Source organism: Miniopterus schreibersii (genome assembly GCF_964146895.1).
Source record: "Miniopterus schreibersii genome assembly, chromosome: 5".
NCBI classification, from domain to species: Eukaryota; Metazoa; Chordata; class Mammalia; order Chiroptera; family Miniopteridae; genus Miniopterus; species Miniopterus schreibersii.
Window position 1 is genome coordinate 6297624 of NC_138106.1, and position 21267 is coordinate 6318890.

Genomic DNA, 21267 nt, shown 5'->3' on the forward strand with positions numbered 1-21267 from the left:
TGGAGTAGTACGAAATTTCATTGTGCTACTCAGAATGGCACATGATTTAAAACTTACAAATGGTTTATTTCGGGAATTTTCCGTGTAATATTTTTGGACCACGGGGTACCACAGGTAACTGAAACAGTAGAAAGCAAAACCGTGAATGAGGATGTGTTACTGTATTTTCTAAAGTGAGTGAATATATTCCTTACATTAGAAACAGTATTAAATGTCTGTCTTCCAAAAGGTGTGAAGATTAACTTTAGCAAAAATGATAGTAATTAATAGTCACTTAAACTTGTCTGCTGGTTTGGAAGCCTAAATTGTGAGTTGACTAAATTTTGTAGTATATGGTGAATTACATTCTTGAGGAATTGATTTATTTTAACCATTTTAAACATTGATTCTTTTTAAAAAATCTGTTGAAGGATCAAGAATTGGTCAAAATAGTTGGAATACGATATGAGGTTGGGCCCCCTACACTCTGTTGCCTCAAACTAGCATTTATAGATCCTGCAACTGGAAAACTTATGGACAAATCTTTCTCTATTAGGTATGTGTTATTTTTTATGGAATTAATTAAATTTAGATTTTTTTTCTTGCTGGTTACCATTCTCTTTCCATTTAGTTGCAGGGTAAATAGTACAGTACCGTGGACAGCCTAAGGTGTGGATGTATGTTCTGATAGATGGGAGCCTCCCTAGAAGTAAAAATAGGAATGCTACAGCAGCAAAAATTAGGCATTGGCATGTTTTATACATTTTTTCATGCCACTTAAATGTGTGGAGAATTCTGGCCTGTAGGTGAAATTGCTTCTGCTTTTGTTTTGGAGAAAATATTAGAATAAATAATTTTCTAAACCTGTGCTGTCCATAATGGTAGCTGTTAGCTGCATGTAGCCACTGAGCACTGGAAATGTGGCTGATTGGAACTGAGTGATACAAATGTACACATTGAATTTTGAAAACTTGGTGTGAAGAAAAAGGGTGTTAAAAAACCAATATTTTTTATTGATTACGTAGTAGGATATGTTGGGTTAAATATAATACACTATTAAAATTTAGTGGTTTCTTTTTATTTTTTAATAAGGCTAGTTGAAGATTAAAGTTTACGAATGCAGTTTCCATTGTATTTCTTTTGGACAATGTTGCTCTGGACTATAACCTGCTGTACAAGGAGTTTAATAATCTTTTGTTTCTGTTTAGATATCACGATATGCCAGATGTTATTGACTTTCTTGTGTTGCGTCAGTTTTACGATGAAGCAAGACAGAGGAACTGGCAGTCTTGTAAGTCTATCCTTATGAGTGTTAAACAGCCTTAGAAATTAATCTCTCCTTTGGTGGATGCAAACATGTAAATTCTGGCAAGAAATACAAGTGACTTAAAAGTTTATTTTGCTTAGGGTTTGGCCCTCACTACCACTTTTTTTTTCATCCTCCCCTGAGGATATTTTTCCCATTGCGTCTTCAGAGAGAGTGGAAGTGAGAGAGAGAGAGAAACATCGATGTGAGAGACACACAGATTGGTTGCCTCCCGCACCTGCCCTGACCAGGGCTGGGGATTGAGCCTGCAACTGAGGTACGTGCCCTTGGCCCAAATTGAACCTGGGACCCTTCAGTCCTCGGGCCAACACTCTAACCACTGAGCGAAACCGGCCAGGACTACTAAAGACTTATTAATGCTGAATGATAGACTTTTTTCCCCTTATCTATTTTGTTTGGAAAATAGTGGGGTGGATGGAAAGGAAGAAATAGGGTTCTTACAGCAGTCTATGTTTCTTTTGTAATATATGTAAAACAAATGTATCAGTCAACTATAGTTTATTCCCCTAGAAGTGTCATCATTTTAGAATACATTTAAAAATGTGTGTTATCTAAAATCTCTGAAGTCAGTTGAAGTATTGGTTCCACAGTTTGTTAGCCTTACTAAGATCTGCTTGCCTGCTTTTATGTTATACTGAGATAATGGGATATTTGGATGTTTAACCTGATTTTTATTATGAGATCTTAAGAATTAGAACACTGTTTTGTATGAAGATACTTATATAGGAACTTTAGAATAATCATGGATTAAATTCTAATCATAGTTAACTTTTATAATTTGTTTTGTTCTTCAAGAAGTGTTATATATTTTATAAGTATGTATTTAATATACTTAATACAAAAGTGTTTATTGATAGTATATATTGTTGTAAAAGATTTTTGAGTTTTGTTAAATTTTGTTCTTCATTTTGTGTTGTAAATGTAATAGAACATGTTTTGGAGGGGGCATTTGGATCCACTAAACACTGGAACTTAGTCATAAACCACTTTAGCCTAGTATGTTTATGGTTATATGCCTTCAGTAAATTTCTGAGTGTAACATTATCTCTTTTTTGCCTCTTTTATCACTAAAGATTGTTGGGAAGTAGGGATAGATGGCTAATTCTAACATAAAAAAAATGCTGTGATTATTTATCTTCACTGGAATCTTTATCATGATATTTTACAAATTAAGAAGGTTAGTGTTGGAAACATGTCTCAGACTGGGTCATATCTCCTCTAGGTGACAGGTTCCGTTCTATCATTGACGATGCCTGGTGGTTTGGAACAGTGCTGAGCCAAGAGCCCTACCAGCCACAGTACCCTGATAGTCATTTCCAGTGTTATATTGTTAGGTATGTATGCAGATGAAAATGAATGCTTACAAACATTTGTTCATTGTGGTAGGTTGCATGAACAACTAATACATTGCAGGTTAAAAAAAACCCATGATTTTAATCTGTCATTAAGTCTCATCAGACTCACCTTTACAGTATTTCTTTAGCACACCCCTATCGCTAGTACCCCTCGGGGTACAGTCTCTGCTTGCTTCCTTGGGGCTTTTTCTGTAGCTTCCTATATTTTCTCCAGCTGACATTGCAATATCATTGTCCAGGAGCATGTATTACTTCCTTTGTTTAAAAAACATCTTCGCTGCCTTTCCATTGGCTGTGGAATGAAATCCACATTTTGAATCATCCTGCTTGAGGCCTTCACGCTGTTAGAGTTTTTCTTGCCTTACCCTGGCACAGGGCACAGAGATTTCTGGTTTTGTCCTTGAACCCACCATGCATTTTTACACTTATTATAAACTTTTACTGCTACAATGAGGTTAATTTTCACATTTTCTATTTACTCTTGTAGTGGATACCTAGTTATTAGCCACAGTTGTCTTTATGAAAGGTCAACTAGACTTTTCTTTCGGTTTTAACAGGTGGGATAATACTGAAATTGAAAAGCTTAGCCCATGGGATATGGAACCAATTCCTGACAATGGTATGTAATTGTTAAATAATGAAAGTATTTTACCTTTACGTTTTTAATTTTTTGTCTTACATGGAGCAAATTGTATTCTTTGAGACATGTTTTCAAACTACTGTGGTAACTGAGCTTCACTAAAAGAGGTCAACACAATTATGTGTATCTGGTTCATTATTTCTTACCTCGCGTTTCCAGCTTGATTCTGGCTGTATCTTAGTAGCCCACTGTCATGTCTCATGTTAGCCTGCGTAAAACTTTGTGGACCTCCTTCCTGTGCCTCCCGTTGCCTTTTCCTCACCCTTACTCTCACCTTGTTCTTCCTCCAAAGGAGAGCTCTCACTTGACTTCTGTCTTCTGCTTTACCTCAGCTTGTCTGTCCTATTGAGGATGGTCTCTTCCTTTCCTATGAGACAGTGTCTGTTCTAGAGCCAGCCTCTCCTCAGTACTTGCTGTCCCACTGCATTTAAATTCTCTTGGACCTGCTACTCACACTTAGTTTATTCCCTCCAGCAGTTCTAGTTTCCTCTTTCCTTTCTCCTTTTTGAATTTGAATTTGTCTCTTATATCTTAAAACATCTTTTATTTGGCTTTCTTGAACATTTTATCTGCTGAGTTATTCCTCTTGCAAACTTTTTGGAGGGGTGCTCTTTGTCTCTTGCCTCCATTTCTTCACTCTCAAGCTTCCTTTTATTCGTGTCTATTCAGTGTAAAAACATACAAAAACTTTTTTCCTTTAACCCCCACCATTTTTTGACACGTGAAATCTTTACTCCACAAGTTTTTCTTGTCTCTGCCTTAGGGACCTAGCCCTTCTCTTTGTATTTACTCTGATATATCTCTATGAACCACTGTCTTGGTTTACTTTGGAAATGAGGATTTTTATGGAAATTAGAAATTTTTTTCAAAAAAATGTTTTTCTAATAACTGCAGTCTTGAGAGTGACCAGTGACTTCCCTTTGTTAGATTTTTATTTGAGCTTAGTATCTTAAACAAACAATAGGAAATGACATTTTTCAATATAGAAAGCATATAATAAATAGAAACCAGCATTTTTTCAGAACTTTGTGTGTATCATTTCATGAAATCCTGCTCTGAGGTTGATGCTCTGTTACTAATTTTAGAGATGAAGGAACCAAGGCTCAGAGAGTCTGCAGTAACTTGTTTAAAGTCGCACACAGACACATCTAGAAAGGGTAGGAGTTGGGATTCTAACCCAAGCCACAGGCTCCAACCACTGCTTGTAACTGGTTACAGCTGCTCTTTTTTAGAGGATAGTACAAGTCAGGGAAAAACACTCACGTAAAGAGGCTTTGCATGTTAATGAGATCCATAAGCCTTTAGAAGAGTTGTCAAGCAGGCGTTAAAATAAACGAACGTGAGGAGAGGCTCACTGCATTAACCATCTTTGAAATGTGTGTTAAAATCGTCCGCTGGCATTTGACATTTTTCTTCTCCTTTTTGTTAATCTTCACTCGAGGATATTTCTTTCATTGACTTTTTATTTTTATTTATTTATTATTATTTTTTAAATATATCTTTATTGATTTCAGAGAGAGGACGGGAGAGGGAGAGAGAGATAGAAACACCAATGATGACAGAGTCATTGATCGAGCCCGCAACACGGGCATGTGCCCTGACAGGGAATCGAACCCCGATCACCTGGATCCTAGGTCGATGCTCAACCGCTGAGCCACGCCCATTGACTTTTTAGAGAGAGTAGAAGGGGGGGGGCAGAGAAACATAGATGTTTGAGAAACACATTGATTAGTTGCCTCCTGTATGGGAATCAAACCTGCAGTTGAGGTACTTGCCCTTGACTGGGAATTGAATCCATGACCCCTGGGTCCGTAGGCCGACACCAACCACTGAGCCACACGGGTCAAGGCCAGGGTGACATTTTTTGTTTTTTATTTGTGATTTTCAGAAGAATGCTTTCTGAATATTTACAGTGTCTCCTCTTTTTAAAATGTGCACTCTTTCATTATCAGTTTTTTTAAAAAAAATATATTTTTATTGATTTCAGGGAGAGGAAGGGGGGGAGAAAGAGAAACATAAGTGATGAGAGACTCATTGATGGGCTGCCTCCTGCACATCCCAACTGGAGATTGAGCCTGCAACCCAGGCACATGCCCTGACTGGGAATTGAAATGAGATCTCCTGGTTCATGGGTCAATGCTCAAATACTGAGCCATGCCGGCCGAGCTTATTATCAGTTTTTATCACACTTTTAAAATTCTTTGTTTTGAAATAATTTGAGACAGAATGTTACAAAAATAGTGCAAAGAATTTATGAATACCCAGTTTTCTCAAATGTTAACATCTTAGATAACTGTAGTGCAGCTGACAGTCAGGAAATTATCATTGATAGAATTCTAATCCATAGACTTCAAATTTGAACTATTGTCCTGATGTCCTTTCACATCCTGGATTTCATTGCCATGCTTTCTTAGTCTCTTTTAATCTGGTATCCCTAAGTCTTTTAATTATCTTTTATGATCACAACACTTTTGAAGAGTCCCGCCCAGTTATTTTGTAGAATTTCCCTCAGTTTGGGTTTGTTTGTTGTTTTCTTATGATTAAATCCAGGGTTTGCATTTGGGACAAGTGTGTCAGAGAAATGATGTGTTTTCAGTGCATCATATTGGGAGGCACATGATACCAGTTTATCCTGTTAACTTGAATCATTTGATTTAGGTGGTGTCTGCCAGGTTTCTCTACTATTAAGTAACTACTTTGTCCTTTGTAACTAGTGTCTTTTGTTTATGACCTTTGACAATTGTTTTTTTGTTTCCTTTATCATTTGTATTCTTTTTTAACGGAATTCATAGTTGATCCACCTGAAGAATTAGGAGCTAGTATTTCTGTTACTTCAGATGAGCTAGAGAAATTGCTCTACAAACCACAAGATGGTGAATGGGGCCAGAAATCGAGAGATGAAGAATGCGAACGAATTATTAGTGGTATAGATCAACTTCTGAATCTTGGTAAGTCTTTAGTGTGAAAAGTTTCATGCTCAAGCTTTCTTTTCCACACAAGTATTTAAAAATGTATCATAATTGTGGTTGTGTTTGTTATTACAATTTCTTCTTGTTACCTTTTGGTTAAACCTGCAGTGTTAATGTAGCTGTAGTGTATTTTATGAATGATTTGTGGAGAAATAAAACAGGTTATGAATTTATTGATAAAAACTCTTCTGTCTGCCCTGACAGATATAGCAGCAGCTTTTGCAGGTCCAGTTGATCTCTGTACATACCCGAAGTACTGTACTGTAGTGGCTTATCCAACTGATCTTTACACAATTCGAATGAGACTTGTTAATCGATTTTACAGGTTAGTAGAAACCTACCTTAAAAATAGTTTGAAAGGTTACTTGGCTGTACCAACTAGAATAAATACAGGTGTAGTGGTAATTAGTGGTGACAGTGGGAGAATGGGGACTAACATTATTTTCTATTTCATTTTCTTTTTTTATTATAGTAATTCCTTGGTCCTATAAGACATTGTGTTTAGTTGCTTGTGGGTAGGTGTGGTTAGAACCCGAATAAGAAAAATTGTCAGATTTCATTCCTCAATCTTAAGTAGTCTGTTTTTCTTACAAATTATGTTAAGTAGTTAGAATATATATTTTGAGAGAGAGAGAGCGAGAGAGAGAAACATCCATTTGTTGTTTCACTTATTTATGCACTCATTGGTTGCTTGTAGATGCCTTGATCAGGGATCAAACCCTGCAACCTTAGTATATTGAGAACAGTTTAAGCAACTGAGCTACACAGCCAGGGAGAAATTATATTTTTTATTTGTATGTTTAACATTCCTATTTAGCTGTTCCTTTTAAAAATAACATTTAATTTCGTTAAAAATTGGACTTTAGCCTTTGAAAGGTTAATTCCCTAGAGTCATGTACTTATCTCTGGCTTCTAGAACACTGATAACTATAAAGTTTCCTATTCTCATTGATTTTTTTAAAAGCAGTTGATGGTATCTTATTTTTTATAATTTACCTACTTGGAAAAATTATAAAAAACTGACTTCTTGAGTTCACATTGTTGGTATAATTTAGCTCTGTAGTCAAACATGGAAATGTGCATTTGATCAGGAATCCCTTTGCTACTTTACAGTAAGATTGACTCTTGGGATTGATGTTGTTGAACACATTTTCTTCATTGAGTCTCAATAGCTTCAAATGTACCCATAGGCAGTGTGAAAAGGGAGGGTTGCTCTGTTGGTTTTCTGGATGCAATTAAGTGATCTGTTAAGATTTTTGGTACTTAAATGTATTCTCAGAAGTTTAGCTCCAGGATAATTGCTTATGACTAGGATCAAGTTGTCAGCATGAGAAGGTTATTCATTGTTACTTTGCACTTATTGTTTAATTAATATCTCATGCTGGCTTAACATGCTGGGTTTTTTACTCGGTTTCTGTCTTTTTATTTCCTAAACCATAAATTGCCTTTTTATTTTGAAGGAGGCTTTCTGCATTGGTTTGGGAAGTCAGATATATAGAACATAATGCCAGAACATTTAATGAACCTGAGAGTGTAATTGCAAGATCAGCTAAGAAGATAACTGATCAGCTTCTAAAATTTATCAAGTAAGTGTCTTCATATTGTAGATGTTATGGAAAAGCGATTGACTTTGCATATTGTGTTCTTGCAACCATCCAGTACTTCATTTGTGCTCTCTGAATTTTATACCTTTTTAATGTGTTACTTTAAATGACATTTCTTTACATTATTACTGTGATTGTAATTTCTGTACAAGAATCAGAAATTAATTCAACTTTTCCTACTTTTTAAAATTTTGAAATAATTTTATACTACAGATAGGTGCCACATATATATCTGTATCTCCTTCATCTGTTTCCCTTTGGCTAACATGTTTTTACATATCTGTGTATCCCACTGAAGTGCTAAGGAATTATTCTTGGTACAATACTATTGACTAAGCTGTAGGACTTAGTTGGGTTTTTAGTTTCTATATCAGTCCTTTTTCTGTGTCAGGATCCTGTCCAGAATCCCCATCATATTCACCATTGTGTTTTCTTAATTTTCTTTAACCTGTTCCCCAGTCTTTTTTTCATGACCTCAATTGTTTTTTATAAGTGTTAGTCAATTACTTTGCTGTGGGTACTGAATTTGGGTTTGTTTGATGTCTTCTCAGGATTAGATTTTTAATCTTTGCATTATGTCCTGTGAGAGTGTTTGTACATGCATGACTATCTCACATACTTTCTTGCCTTGGGAAATCATATTTGGAGTAGTATCATGAAAACTGACCTGGAAATCACGATCCAAGGTCTAGCCCAGTGTGTTCTAGTGAATATTCTGTGTGACCTTGGACAAATTACTCAGCTTGTATCTTTTAAATTAGTGAATTTGCTGTATGATCTTATATAAGCCTTTCCCCTTAGCTATAAAAATTCTGTAGAAAAATAATATAGAGAAGATAATTTATAAACTGTGCCATCATTTTCAATATGTAGCAACAAATTGGAGAATAACCAGTTGCAGCCTGTCTCACTTTCCTGGGTTAAATATGTCCTGTGTCTGGAGGACTTGGACTTATTCTCAGTTCTTTTTTCCTTCTGGAAGATTACATACCATTTTTCACCTTTATGCCTGGATATCCCTACTTTAGGATTCTTTCTGTGTTTACCGTGAGGTTAAGATATAATTTGATTTAAGTTCTACTTCTTTTTCTTCTATTTTTTATCTCAAATCAACCATTTTCCTGGTACTAATTAATTGTACGATTATTACTAGTGATGATACTTAGAAAAACTCACCCGTGTGTTCATTAACTGAGGCCATATATATGTTATTTCTGGATTACCAGCTAAATTTCTGTACATACTTAACTGAAAAAAAATACCCTTTTCATATTCTAAGATAGTTGTTTCCACAGAGGGGAGTAGAAACCTGGTTTTTCTCCTCTTGAAATTAGGTGTGCATAGTTGGGCAGCTGTTTATATCTAACCTGTAGTTTGAATCTTTGATAACATTAATGACATCTGCATACTGTTAAAAATGAAAAATTGTTTTTTAGGAATCAAGACTGTACAGATATCTCAGAACTTTCTAACACTTCTGAAAACGATGAGCGAAGTGCCGAGGCTTTGGTATGACGTTTATCAGTTTTACAGTGATTTTTGTTAATTTCAAATGGTAACTTGAAAATAATGAGTGAAGTAGAAAATGTTGATTACCTATATCAATTCTTGCTATATTCCAGTGAACTATGAAAATAGGGCACTTGATAAAATATTTCTAAGTTATCTAGATGGTCAGTGACATAATTTGTTTTAGCCAATAATTGATATCAATATATCAAACAACATAGTCAAAGTGAATAACTTAGGTGTGGAGTATGTTCTCTTTCCAAATTTTAGCTAGACAAAGATGCATTAAAAAATTATCTTGGAAATAGTTTTTGTAAAACCTGAGAATTGCTTTTACTTTTATTTTTTAATTTTTTAAATTTTTTTTAAGTTTTATTATTGTTTAAAATATTACAGATATCCCTTTTTCTCCCCAATGACCCGTTCCACCCCATTCCAATTTTTTAATTGTAATTGAAAATCAATGAACTTGGCCATGCTTAAAGTACCCTGAAGTCCTTCACTCAAGATGGTCTTGAAGTGTCAGCGAGGCAAATGTCAGTGACATTGCACTACTTAAGATCAAGCTGTCGGATTTGGTTGCAGGGAAGGTGTTCTTTAAAAACAGTATAGTGTAATTTCTTCACAAGCTTATTGTAGTTCACTGATTTTCATGCTAATTTATATTGGAATAAAAATGAGTATATATTTAGGGAATAAAAATGTGGAGAGTACAAAATACAGGAATTGTAGGAGACTCTGTTTCTGGGGTTTTATGAATAGAGACAAAACCCAGATTTAAAGCTGCTTTTCGTAACTATGTTTTGGGATTAATGCATGTTCTTAGGGGATGTGAAGGGTTATTAAGAATGGTTGGTTGGTTGGAGTTCATGTGCCACAAAAATCATGTGATAGTCTGTCTTTTGAGACTTTGTTAACGTTATAACCCTTGTCTTTCATATACTTTTAAATTTAGATTATTACATTTCTAATGAGAATATTAACACTTAAGGTGGTCTGATTTTTATTCCTAGGATGATAGTGATCTTCCTAAAACATCTTCTGGAAGAAGGAGAGTAAGTTAATCTGCCTGATTGACCTTTGTTGTTCATTTATTCTTTATATAAAATCAACTTGAGATCTTTGGTGGTATCTTTTGAAAAGTTAAATCGATACAGATACGGAATATTTTGTAAGAGAAAAGGGAATAATCACTGAAAGCTGGATAGTCAGATTTAGTGGAAGAGTTGGGATTTGAACTGTGTTCTCAGAATGAGAATGGGATTAGAACAGACAAAACTCTTGAAGTTGTAATATGTTAATTAAAAGTCAAGGTTATTAATCTGAAAATGCTCAAAAATCTTAACATTTTAAGTTTCATCCAAATGCTGCTTAAGTGTAAGCTTTTTATAACAATTTTCGTAATATGCTTGCCCCAGATAACATTGAAAAGCTAGACTTGAATTACTGTCATCTGATTTGTCATTTTGATATAATTCTCCCAAGTGTTTAGTAGCTGTTTAGAATTTGTTTGCTATGGCTGCTCTAGCAAATTACAAATCTAGTGGCTTAAACAATAAAAACATTATGTTATGGTCCTGTAAATTAGAAGTTTGACTTGGGTCTCACTGGGCTAAAATCAGGGTGTCAGCATGGCTGTGTTCCTTTCTGGAAACTCTAGGGTAGAATTTGTTTCCTTGCATTTTCCAGCTTCTAGAGGCTCATGACCCCCTTCTTCCATCTTTAGGTCAGCAGTGTAATGTCTTCCAGTCTCTTACTCTGACCCTCTGCCTCCCTCTTGTAAGGACCCTTTTGATTACATCAGGCACAGCCAGATAATCCAGGACAGTCTCCCCATCTCAAGATCATGCCTATAGTCACTGCTACAGGTTCCTTTTTACTATGTAAAGTGACATAGTCACAGGTTCTTGGGATTAGGATGTAGACACCCTTGACACATCATTCTGCCTACAAAATTATCCAGTGTGGTAACTTCAGATTCTGCAAAAACATTTTCTAAACGTGGGAAATAAGTGCTGGAATGAAAAATGTTTCTAGAGTAACAAATGTTACTCTATTGGATTATTGGATTTTTACAGAAAAGTGGATTTTTTCCCAAGTAGATAGAAAATAAAATAACGATATTATAGTGTCACTTTTCCAACACTGAAAATACTTTTAATATTGTGAATATTTTTAGGTCCATCATTGGAAAAATAGGAGCAGCAAAGCAACCAGCTATGTTGAAAGCAACTGGAAGAAACAGTGTAAGGAACTAGTGAACTTAATTTTTCAATGTGAAGATTCTGAACCATTTAGACAACCTGTTGATTTGGTTGAATATCCAGTAAGTTGCCATTGTTTGAATGTTTGGGGCTTTTCTTATTTTGTGTAGAGGAGATCGGGTAGAGGTATTTAAACTTTTGAAGAATAAGATGTCTGGCTTCATGTTAGCTTTTTATCTTACCACTAAGTCAGTTATGTAGTGGAGGGTTCTACATGGTATCTGTTATCTAAGTAGACCCAGCTACAGGAAAATTATAAACTGGATAAAAAGTATCTGTCTTGACTCCAGTAAAAGTTGGGTGGAACATCACCTTAAAAAAAAGTCAGATACTAAAGCACAAACTTTCTGTAGAAAGCTTGGAAATTACAAAACACATAAAGAGGGAAATAAAAACAAATTCATGTCTGGCTCTCCCTCTCAGGAGCACGCCTTCAGTTTTCCCGTCCCCCTTTACCTCCCCTCCCCAGGTGCCTAACCTTTGCCTTTCCCTCTTCTAAGCTCCCAAGGGCCCTTCTTTTGCCTCTGGAACTTGTTTTGTGAGCCTACGCAGCCCAGCTGCCTCACTTCTACTATCTTTGTAATTTTTTAAATAAACTTACTTTTATAGTTTGAAAAAACAAGAAACAAATCCAGTCCATGTCCTGCTACAAGTATAACATTTTGGTTATTTGTTACCTTGTTTCTGTGTCTGGGTCTTCTAAAAAATATATTAATGACTTTAAGCTTCTTCTAATTTTCCCCTCTTCTATAATTTTGAATATTTTAGAAGTCTGATGCACTTACATGTCTGAAAGCAGGAATGAAATCTTTGAACTAATTATTGTTTTTAAAACCTAGGACTACCGAGATATTATAGATACTCCAATGGATTTTGGAACAGTAAGGGAAACTTTAGAAGCGGAAAATTATGACAGCCCTTTGGAATTTTGCAAAGACATCCGGTTGATATTTAGCAATGCAAAAGCATATACACCAAACAAAAGATCAAAGGTAATTTAAAAAGTGGTTAATAAAAAAGAACATGATCTGTGTAGGTAATTGTTTGCTTGCCTAGTAGAGGCTGGAACATTAAAGATGAGTGAGTAGGCAGGACTGCTGTTGAGAATAGAACTGCTACTGCCCAGATAATCTCCTATTGCTGCCTCGCCATAATTAATGATTATCCTTCCTAAAGTTTTATAAACAGGATTGGTGGGCGTGAGGGTCTTAATAAAAAATGAGCAAATTTAAATTTGATACGTAGAATGAGAAATATTTATATTTTACCTATGGGAACCTTGAAAAGTGAGTTGAAAATTTACTGATAGAGTTGGAAGAAGATTAAAAATAAGAAAAGGAAAATCTGAAGATGGGGCGGGGACTATGGATATAAACTAATATTTTGGATCCAAAGAACAAGCACACGTGTTATCGATTCTTTAAGAATACAAGTATGGAGCACAGTCCTAAATCCTTTTTTTTCTTCCAAAACTTGTTGAAGCATAATAAATATACAAAAGAGCACATATACTGTCAGGGAATTTTCACAAATGTCATGAACCTTTGTGGCCAGGGTGCTGGGTGATTAGTAAAAAACAGCAATAATTTGAGAAGATTTTAAGGTAAAAGGCTTGATATGATAGCACTTTCTTTGTCTATCCTCAGCGACTCTCATTGCTAATTAATTGTTTTTGCCTTAATTTTACTTTCTCCTCATTACTTATTATCAGACTCCTCCCACATTATTAATTCTTGTCTCAATTTGAGAACCCTTGCGTTACATTCAATATTCGAATCCTTTATTGGATCAGTTTAACATTCAAGTCTAAAATTTTTCAAGCATGTGCTATTGCCAGTATTCACCATTCATGATGCTGTTTCTACCCAGAAAGAAAATAAATTTCATTCATGTCTTTTCCCTCTTGTTTTAAGTACATGCTTGAGGATTCATACCATACAACTTACCATTTAAAGTGTATAATTTAATGGTTTTTGGTATATTGCATTATCAAATTTTCAAAATTGTGGTTAAATCTATGTAACATAAAATATATAGTTTTAGGCCCTGGCCGGGTGGCTCCATTCTTTGAGTGTTCGCTGTACCAGGCACCAAGAGGTCACCAGTTTGATTCCAGGTCAGGGCACATGCCAGGGTTGTGGGCTCAATCCCCAGGAGGGGTCATGCAGGAGGCAGCCAAATAGATGTTTCTCTCTCTCCTCCCCCTCTCTCTATAAAAATTAATAAGAACATATTTTAAAAAAATGTTTAGATGAAATGTATAGTTTTAACCATTTTAAGTGTGCAATTCAGTTGCATTAATTACATTTACAATATTGTTTAACCATCACTGATACCTATTTCCCAAACTCTTTCATCACCCCAAACAGAAACTCTGTAACCACTAAGCAATAACTCCACATTCTCCCCTTCCCTCTCCCTTGGTAGCCTCTAATCTACTTGCTATTTTTAAGAATTTGCCTATTCTAGATATTCATATAAGTTGAAGAATACAATTGTCCTCTTATGTCGTTATTTCACCTTTTCATAATGTCTTAAAGGTTTATCCATGTTCTAGCATATATCAGAACTTTGTTTCTTTTTATGGCTGAATTATTGTCCATTTTATGGGTTGGGTATATGATATTTTGTTTATCTCTTGATGGACATGAGTTATTTCTACTTTTTGGCTTTTGTGGTTAATACTGCCATGAATATTGCAATACCAGTGTCTGTAAGAGTTCTTGCCCTCAGTTTCCTTGGGTATTCACCTAACAGTAGATTTGCTGGTTCACAGGGTAATTGTATGTTTAGCTTTTTCAGGAATCACCAAACTGTATTCCATGTTAGCTGCATCATTTTACCCCCCCCCCCCCCCAAGCAGTGTATGAGGATTCTAATTTCTCCACATCCTTGCAAACGTTTATTGTTTTCTTTTTTAATTGTAGCCCTCCTGGTGAGTGTGAAGTGCATCTCACTGTGCATTTTGTTTTTTGAATCGCATCCTAGGGTATTTTTCCATTGCTTTTCGGGGGGGGGGGGCAACGATGTGAGACGCAACGATGTGAGAGAGACGCATCAATTGGTTGCCTCCCACATGAGCCCTGATTGGGGCCAGGGATTGAGCCTGCAACCCAGGTACATGCCCGTGGTTGGATTCAAACCTAGACCCTTCAGTCCGCACGCCAATGGTCTAACCACTGAGCAAACTGACTGGGTCTCATTGTGGTTTCGACTTGCATTTCTTTTATGATTTATTACAAATTCTACTTGGAATTTATTTTAATCAGGTGTGATAGGACATGGAGATATGGAAATGATTGCCATGAAGGAAGAAGTTTATACTAATAGATTCATAGAAACAAGGAGGCATGACTTACCTTATAGGGCCACATGGGGATGGACCATCCATTGGTCAGTAGGCAGAGGGGAGCAAAGGGAAGATTATATAGCACAGGGTCTATAGCATTGAGGTTTTTGCAGGAAGGCAAGGTAGCACAAAGTAAACTGTTTAGGATTGGCTAGCTTGAATATTTCCCATAGCTTTGACCTATGGGTTGGTCTCTAGGTGTCTGGTTCCTGGCTGGCCCTGGGGTGATTTAGGATGGGGTAAATGGAATATTGGCTTGGTATGTGAGAGTTTGGTAAAGACGATAGGGGTGTGAACTCTGGATTGATTGTTTTGTGTCAGAGACATGCTTGTAAGAGAGTCCTTTGTAGGAATTAGCCACGGGAGGGGCAGTCTCTCCAGGATCAAGTTTCCAAATGCCAGAGCATCAAGAATACAGAAAATAAAAAAAGAGAGTCAGTACACTAATGTTGAGCATCACTTCATGTGCTTATTGACCACTTGTATGTCTTCTCTGGAGAAAGATCTATTCAAGTGCTTTGCCCGTTCTCTAATTGGATATTTTGTCTTTTTGTTGTTGAGTTGAAGGAATTTGTTAAAATATTCTGGATATTAAACCCTTGTCAAATAAATGTTTTTTTCAGATATTTTCTCTTATTCTGTAGTTTGTCTTTTCACTTGTTCATAATGTCCTTTGTTTTGTGCTTTTGGTTTCATGTCTAAGAGTCCACTGCCAAATCATATTCACCCCATTGTCTAAGAGTTTTGTGGTGTAGCTCTTGGATTAAGTTGTTGATCCATATTGAGTTAAGTTTTGTATATGTTGTAAGGTGGAAATACATTCGTCTCAGCACCATCTATTGAGACTATTTTCTTCCCATTTTTGAAAATCAATTGGCCATAGATATGGGTTTATTTTTTAACTCAATTCTGTTCCATTGGTCTGTATGTATGTGTTTGTCTCTATGTCCATCTTTCTGTCTATGTCACTACCACAGTGTTTTGTTTACTGTAGCTTTGTAGTAAGTTCTGAAATCAGGAAGTGAGTCCTCCTACTTCGTTCTTTTTCAAAATTGAACTACTCAGGTTCCCTTGCAATTTGTTGTGAATTTGAGGAATGGCTTTTGCCATTTCGAAAAAGTCTTTTGAATTTTTGATAGAGATTTTGTTGAATGTATAGATTCCTTTGCACAGTATTGACATCTTGACACTATTAAGTCTTCCTATTTCTTAACAGGGGATGCCTTTGTGTTTATTCATGCCTAATTTCTTCCAGCAGTGTTTGTGATTTTCAGTGACAAGTCTTAATACCTCCTTGGTTAAATTCATCCCCAGTTTATTGTTTTAGATGGTATTTGAAATGCAGTTGCTTTCTTAATTTCTTTTTCTGATTGTTCATTGTTGGCATATAGAAACACAACTGATTCTTGTATGTTGTTATTGTACCCTATAATAATTCATTTATTAGTGCTAATAACTTTTTTGTGGAATCTTTGAGCGTTGTTATATGTAGAATTATGTCATTGGTGATTAGAGATAGTTTTACTTCTACCATTCCAATTTGGATGATTTTTATTTTTCTTGTATAATTGCTCTCACTAGAATTTCAAGTACTATGTTGAATAGCAGTAGTGAAAACAGGCATCTTTTGTCTTATTCCTGATCTCAGGTAGAGTTTCAATCTTTCACCATTGTGTATGATGCTAACTGGGGTTTTTTGTATGCTGTCATTCATGTTGAGGAGCTGATAATTTTAGCACCCATTTAAAAAAAATGTCTTTGTTGATTTCAGGGAGAGGGAGGGAGAGAGAAACATCAATAATGAGAGAGTCATTGATCCGCTGCCTCCTGCACCCCCCCACTGGGGATTGAGCCTGCAACCGGGGCATCTGCCCTGATCGGGAATTGAACCTCGATCTCCTGGATCCTAGGTCGATGCTCAACGGCTGAGCCATGCTGGCTGGGCTTTAGCACCCATTTTTGTTAAATAATGTTTACTTTCAATTCAAATGTATTACTGAATTTTACATAAAAGCTAATGAGAAAACATGTACGAAAATGGCGATAAGGTAACCAGAGGTTTCAAACAATATGCTTGGGGGGAAAAATCACTCTTGTTAAAATTGGTGACTTATGCTAGACTTCAGGTTTAAGTGAAAAGACTAAATATGTGCACAAAATATTGGAAATGTTAAAGATTAGATCAAAGATATCAAGGATTATAAATTTCACATATATTCATTTTATATGTATTTATATGGTATCTATAGGAAGCATATAGGAAATTCATTTGTCTCGTATCTTTTTTTTTAAGGTTCTCTAGTGTTAGTCTCTTCACCCTCCTCTGAGGTGCATCAGAGTGATTCATAATTAGCTTTCGAATATAAGACCTTTGCTCTGATTTTCAGGAATGACAGTGGACAAGGAAGGAGCACTTCCAGTCAATGAGCAGTAGCTGTACCAAGTGTTACTTACAGCAGCACTCACCACCACATTGCTCTTTTCAAGACTTGATGTTATTTAATTATAAAAATTGTTAAAACACATTTTTCCATATAAAAGTTTTAGGGCCTATTTTCCTTTTTCTATTCTTTTTCTGTAATTCATATTTAGATCTAAGTGGCATCAAAAGCAGGCAGATTTCAAGTAGAGACTGGTGAAACGTTGCCTTGCCTCAAGGAGACACTTCTCTTTTGCTGCCTAAGTAGCAATCTGAAAACCAACCAACTTCCCATCTAACTTTTGGAAAAGGGGACTTTTTTAGGTGTGTACATGTAGATGTGAAAATGAGAAAAGCCAAGATAGTTGCTCTTTCCTGCAGATTCTTACAGATGTCATTGAAGGGAAGCGGTGAGAAATAGATAAAGACAGTAAGAGCCATTATCACTAAAAGTAATAGGTTGCAAGTAGCCTCAGTGATTACATTCTTTCTTAGAAAAATATTTTGTCGTTATAGTTTTGCTTTCATATTGCAGATTTACAGTATGACCTTGAGATTGTCTGCCTTATTTGAAGAAAAAATGAAGAAAATCTCCTCTGATTTTAAAATTGGTCAAAAATTCAATGAAAAACTTCGAAGAAGCCAGAGGTTCAGGAGACAGCAAAATTGTAACCGTGTTAATCAGGCTAACAAAAATACCAGGTGACTTGGTTATTGCCAACTTTGTATAGGTTTCAGGGGTACAGTTGTATGTATATCATCTATATATTGTATTCTGTGTTCACCACCCCAACTCAGGTTTCCTTCTGTCACCACTGATGTCCTCTATACTCTCTTCTTTCTGTTCAGGTTTTGTTCATTTCTTCTTTTAATTTTATACAGTGTTTAGAAACATAAATAGACTGGAGAGAAAGTTGGGTCATGGTGAGACTCAGATTCATAGTTTGAAAAATGCCTGTATTACACAAATGTTGGCTCCCCTAAGCATTTAATCCAAAGAGCCTAAGGAATTCACTGTCACTCTCTATAACTCTATTAATTGGATCATTTGTTTATTACTCCAGTTTGTAATAAAATAATATCAAATTTAGAGGAAGAGTGTTAATAGTAATCCATGCCAGAATAAAATGTTAATAATGAATATTTTGATGTTTTGATTTGAAATTATTCTCAGAGTAAAGTAATAATACACTTTTAGGCTTTTTCTGTCTCATTAAATACTCTTTCTTTTGTTCATATCTTTGAACAGAAATATCAAGCAGAAGCGTGTAAAGTCTCAGACAAGAGTAACTCCTGAGTTGGTAGGTTCTCCTACCCAATCTACCTCTAGTCAGGCAGCTTATTCTGCAAGCCACAGGACAAGTGCTGGTGTCTCTTCGGGTGTTACTTCTGGGGACTCTTCAGATTCAACAGGATCATCAGAAAGAATGAGAAGAAATAGACCTGCCACTCTAACAAATGGTTCTACATTATCTGGTAAGAAGTAGAACATTATGTTGTTCAACTGCTGAGCACTCAAGTGTGTAACACTGCTAGTGACTATGGGTTTACAGGAAGGAATAAATAAGATGTGGTCTTCACAACTCAAGGAACTTAAAATTCAACGGAAGAGACAGAAGTAACAAACATAGAACAGTAAGATTATGTTTGATAAGTACTGTTCTTTGCAAATGGTACTGCCATATTTTGTGCAAATTTGAATCCTCCACATTTTAAATAATGTGATATAAATATCACACGTATGCAAAATTTGACATTTTTATATTTCTTTAAATAAAAAAAAAAGGCGTGGTAATGATGTAAGTTTAAAACTGATGAGCTAGTAACTAACCTGTTTATATTATTGCCATTTGGCAGTATAACTGGCTGATGCTAGCCCTTCGCTAGCATTGAGTGAATGAGGCTGTGGTGTTTATGTGCCTCAGTATTGCTCTGTGTGGTTTTGGTGAATTGTGATGATAGTATAATAATTACTGTTGTAATTTAAAATAGTAGGCTCAAACAGGTAAGTGCAGCCATGTTTTAGAGACTGGCATGACTTGCAGAAGAGTTTGGATTACTTAATTGGGTCCCTTGTTGAGTAAGGGACATGAGTTCTTTCCTGTTTTGTTCTGTTAATCCTCACCGAGGATAGTTCTTCCATTGATTTTTTTTAGAGAATGGGAGGTAAAGAGAGAAAGATCGATGTGAGAGAGACACATCAATTGGTTACCTACCGCATGCACCCCGACCAAGGCCGGGGATCAAACCTGCAACCCAGGTACATGCCCTTGACAGGGAATTGAACCTGTGACCCCCTTGGCGTGTGGCCAGTGCTCTAACCACAGAGCCATACCAGCAGGGCATGAATTCTGTTTTAAGAAGATGGATTAGTTTGGCAGTGATGTGCAGGCAAGAGGAAGAATCGAAACAGTCACTGTAATGGCTAGTGGAATAGAGTATGAACAGTCAAAGTGGAAACAGTGGAGTAATTTCAAAGGAAACACAGTTTGATGACGGACATTTTCCTAACACAGTCACTTCTCTAACATGGAGTTGAGTGTGTTATGGTGTAAAGTTTTGTCTTTTAACAATATGTTCCCATTCATTTTAATGGTTTTCATTCTGTGATAGGCATGTAAGAAGTGAATCTGAATGAACAGGAAATTTAGGTTTTCTGCCTTGTGCTCACATTTGGCCATACGTTTGTTTATTTGGGGGGGGGGGCAGGGATGACCTGTACTATTTAAATTATGTCATTTTTTTTTTTTTTTTTAGCATGTAGACATGACCATTGAGCTGAAAGGTACAACTATACTGTTAGGAAGGGCTACTAGAGAGAATTGCTGGATTTGAAATGATAGTGTCTTTTCTGTTGGAAATGCCTATTTCATATAACAGAAGGAAGTAGATAATGGGGCTAATTAAAATTTTAAATGGAAATTTGCTTATTAAGTATATAAACTGTTTCTTCTAAATCCAAACCAGAAGCAATATATTACTTTCAGAAATAAGAGAACAAACTTGATTTGGAATGCCAGTTATGCACCTTTTAATACCAAAATTTTTATCAGCTGTTTTTTCAAACAACTTTAAAAAATATACTCTGTATTTTAAGAATCTGTTTTAAGTATTTTTTATGGAATAACTGCTCATATGTGTAAAGATAGGAGAATAATGTAATGAACTGTTGATGTTTTTTTTTTCTTAGAAAGTGAAGTGGAAGATTCCTTAGGTACCTCTTCATCTTCTTCAGCTTCAAATAGCTCCGAGGAAAGTAAAGGAAGTTCAAGAGCTCGTGAATCCTCCTTACGTGGTAGGCTGGCCAGAAGCAGCAATCTCAGAGTGACCAGAATGAGAGCTGCTCAAAGAAAACCTGGTGAGAGACTCTCCGTGATGCTTTGGAGGAATGTATATAAAGAGAATTCAAAAGCTAAGCATTGAATGGTTTATTGATTTAATGTATCTACATATGATTAAATGTTCTTTAGGCTTTTTTTAAAAAAAAATTGAGGTGTAATTACATATAACATTATATTAGTTTCAGTTGTTCAACATAATGATTTGATATTTGTATACAGTGTGAAATGACAAGTCTAGTTACCATCCATCACTATATATCGTTACAAAATTTTTTTTCCATTTTTTTTTCTTGAGGTGAGGACTTTTAAGATTTACTCTCCTAGCAACTTTCTCTTTTTTAAAAAATTCATCCATTTTTTTGTTTTAGAGAGAGAAACATTGATTTGTTGCTGGTACATTACATCCCCACGATTTATTGATTTTATAACTGGAAGTTTGTACTTTTTTGACCCCCTTCACCCATTTCTTCTTCCCACCCCCCACCAGTCTGTTCTCTGTATCTATGAGCTT

General features: G+C 35.7%; 1 protein-coding gene across 1 annotated transcript in view; it reads left to right on the top strand.

Moving 5' to 3' along the window:
• The window catches only part of BRWD1 (bromodomain and WD repeat domain containing 1), a 90362-nt gene that overhangs the window by 51308 nt on the left and 17787 nt on the right, over nt 1–21267 (top strand). The window contains exons 26-39 of the mRNA XM_081138076.1: nt 411–535; nt 1188–1270; nt 2529–2640; nt 3219–3280; nt 6094–6249; nt 6475–6595; nt 7731–7856; nt 9311–9383; nt 10397–10438; nt 11563–11709; nt 12487–12639; nt 17951–18117; nt 18665–18891; nt 20606–20773. Coding sequence (XP_080994202.1) covers nt 411–535; nt 1188–1270; nt 2529–2640; nt 3219–3280; nt 6094–6249; nt 6475–6595; nt 7731–7856; nt 9311–9383; nt 10397–10438; nt 11563–11709; nt 12487–12639; nt 17951–18117; nt 18665–18891; nt 20606–20773 — 1762 coding nt within the window. The remainder of the gene's footprint in view (nt 1–410; nt 536–1187; nt 1271–2528; nt 2641–3218; nt 3281–6093; nt 6250–6474; nt 6596–7730; nt 7857–9310; nt 9384–10396; nt 10439–11562; nt 11710–12486; nt 12640–17950; nt 18118–18664; nt 18892–20605; nt 20774–21267) is intronic.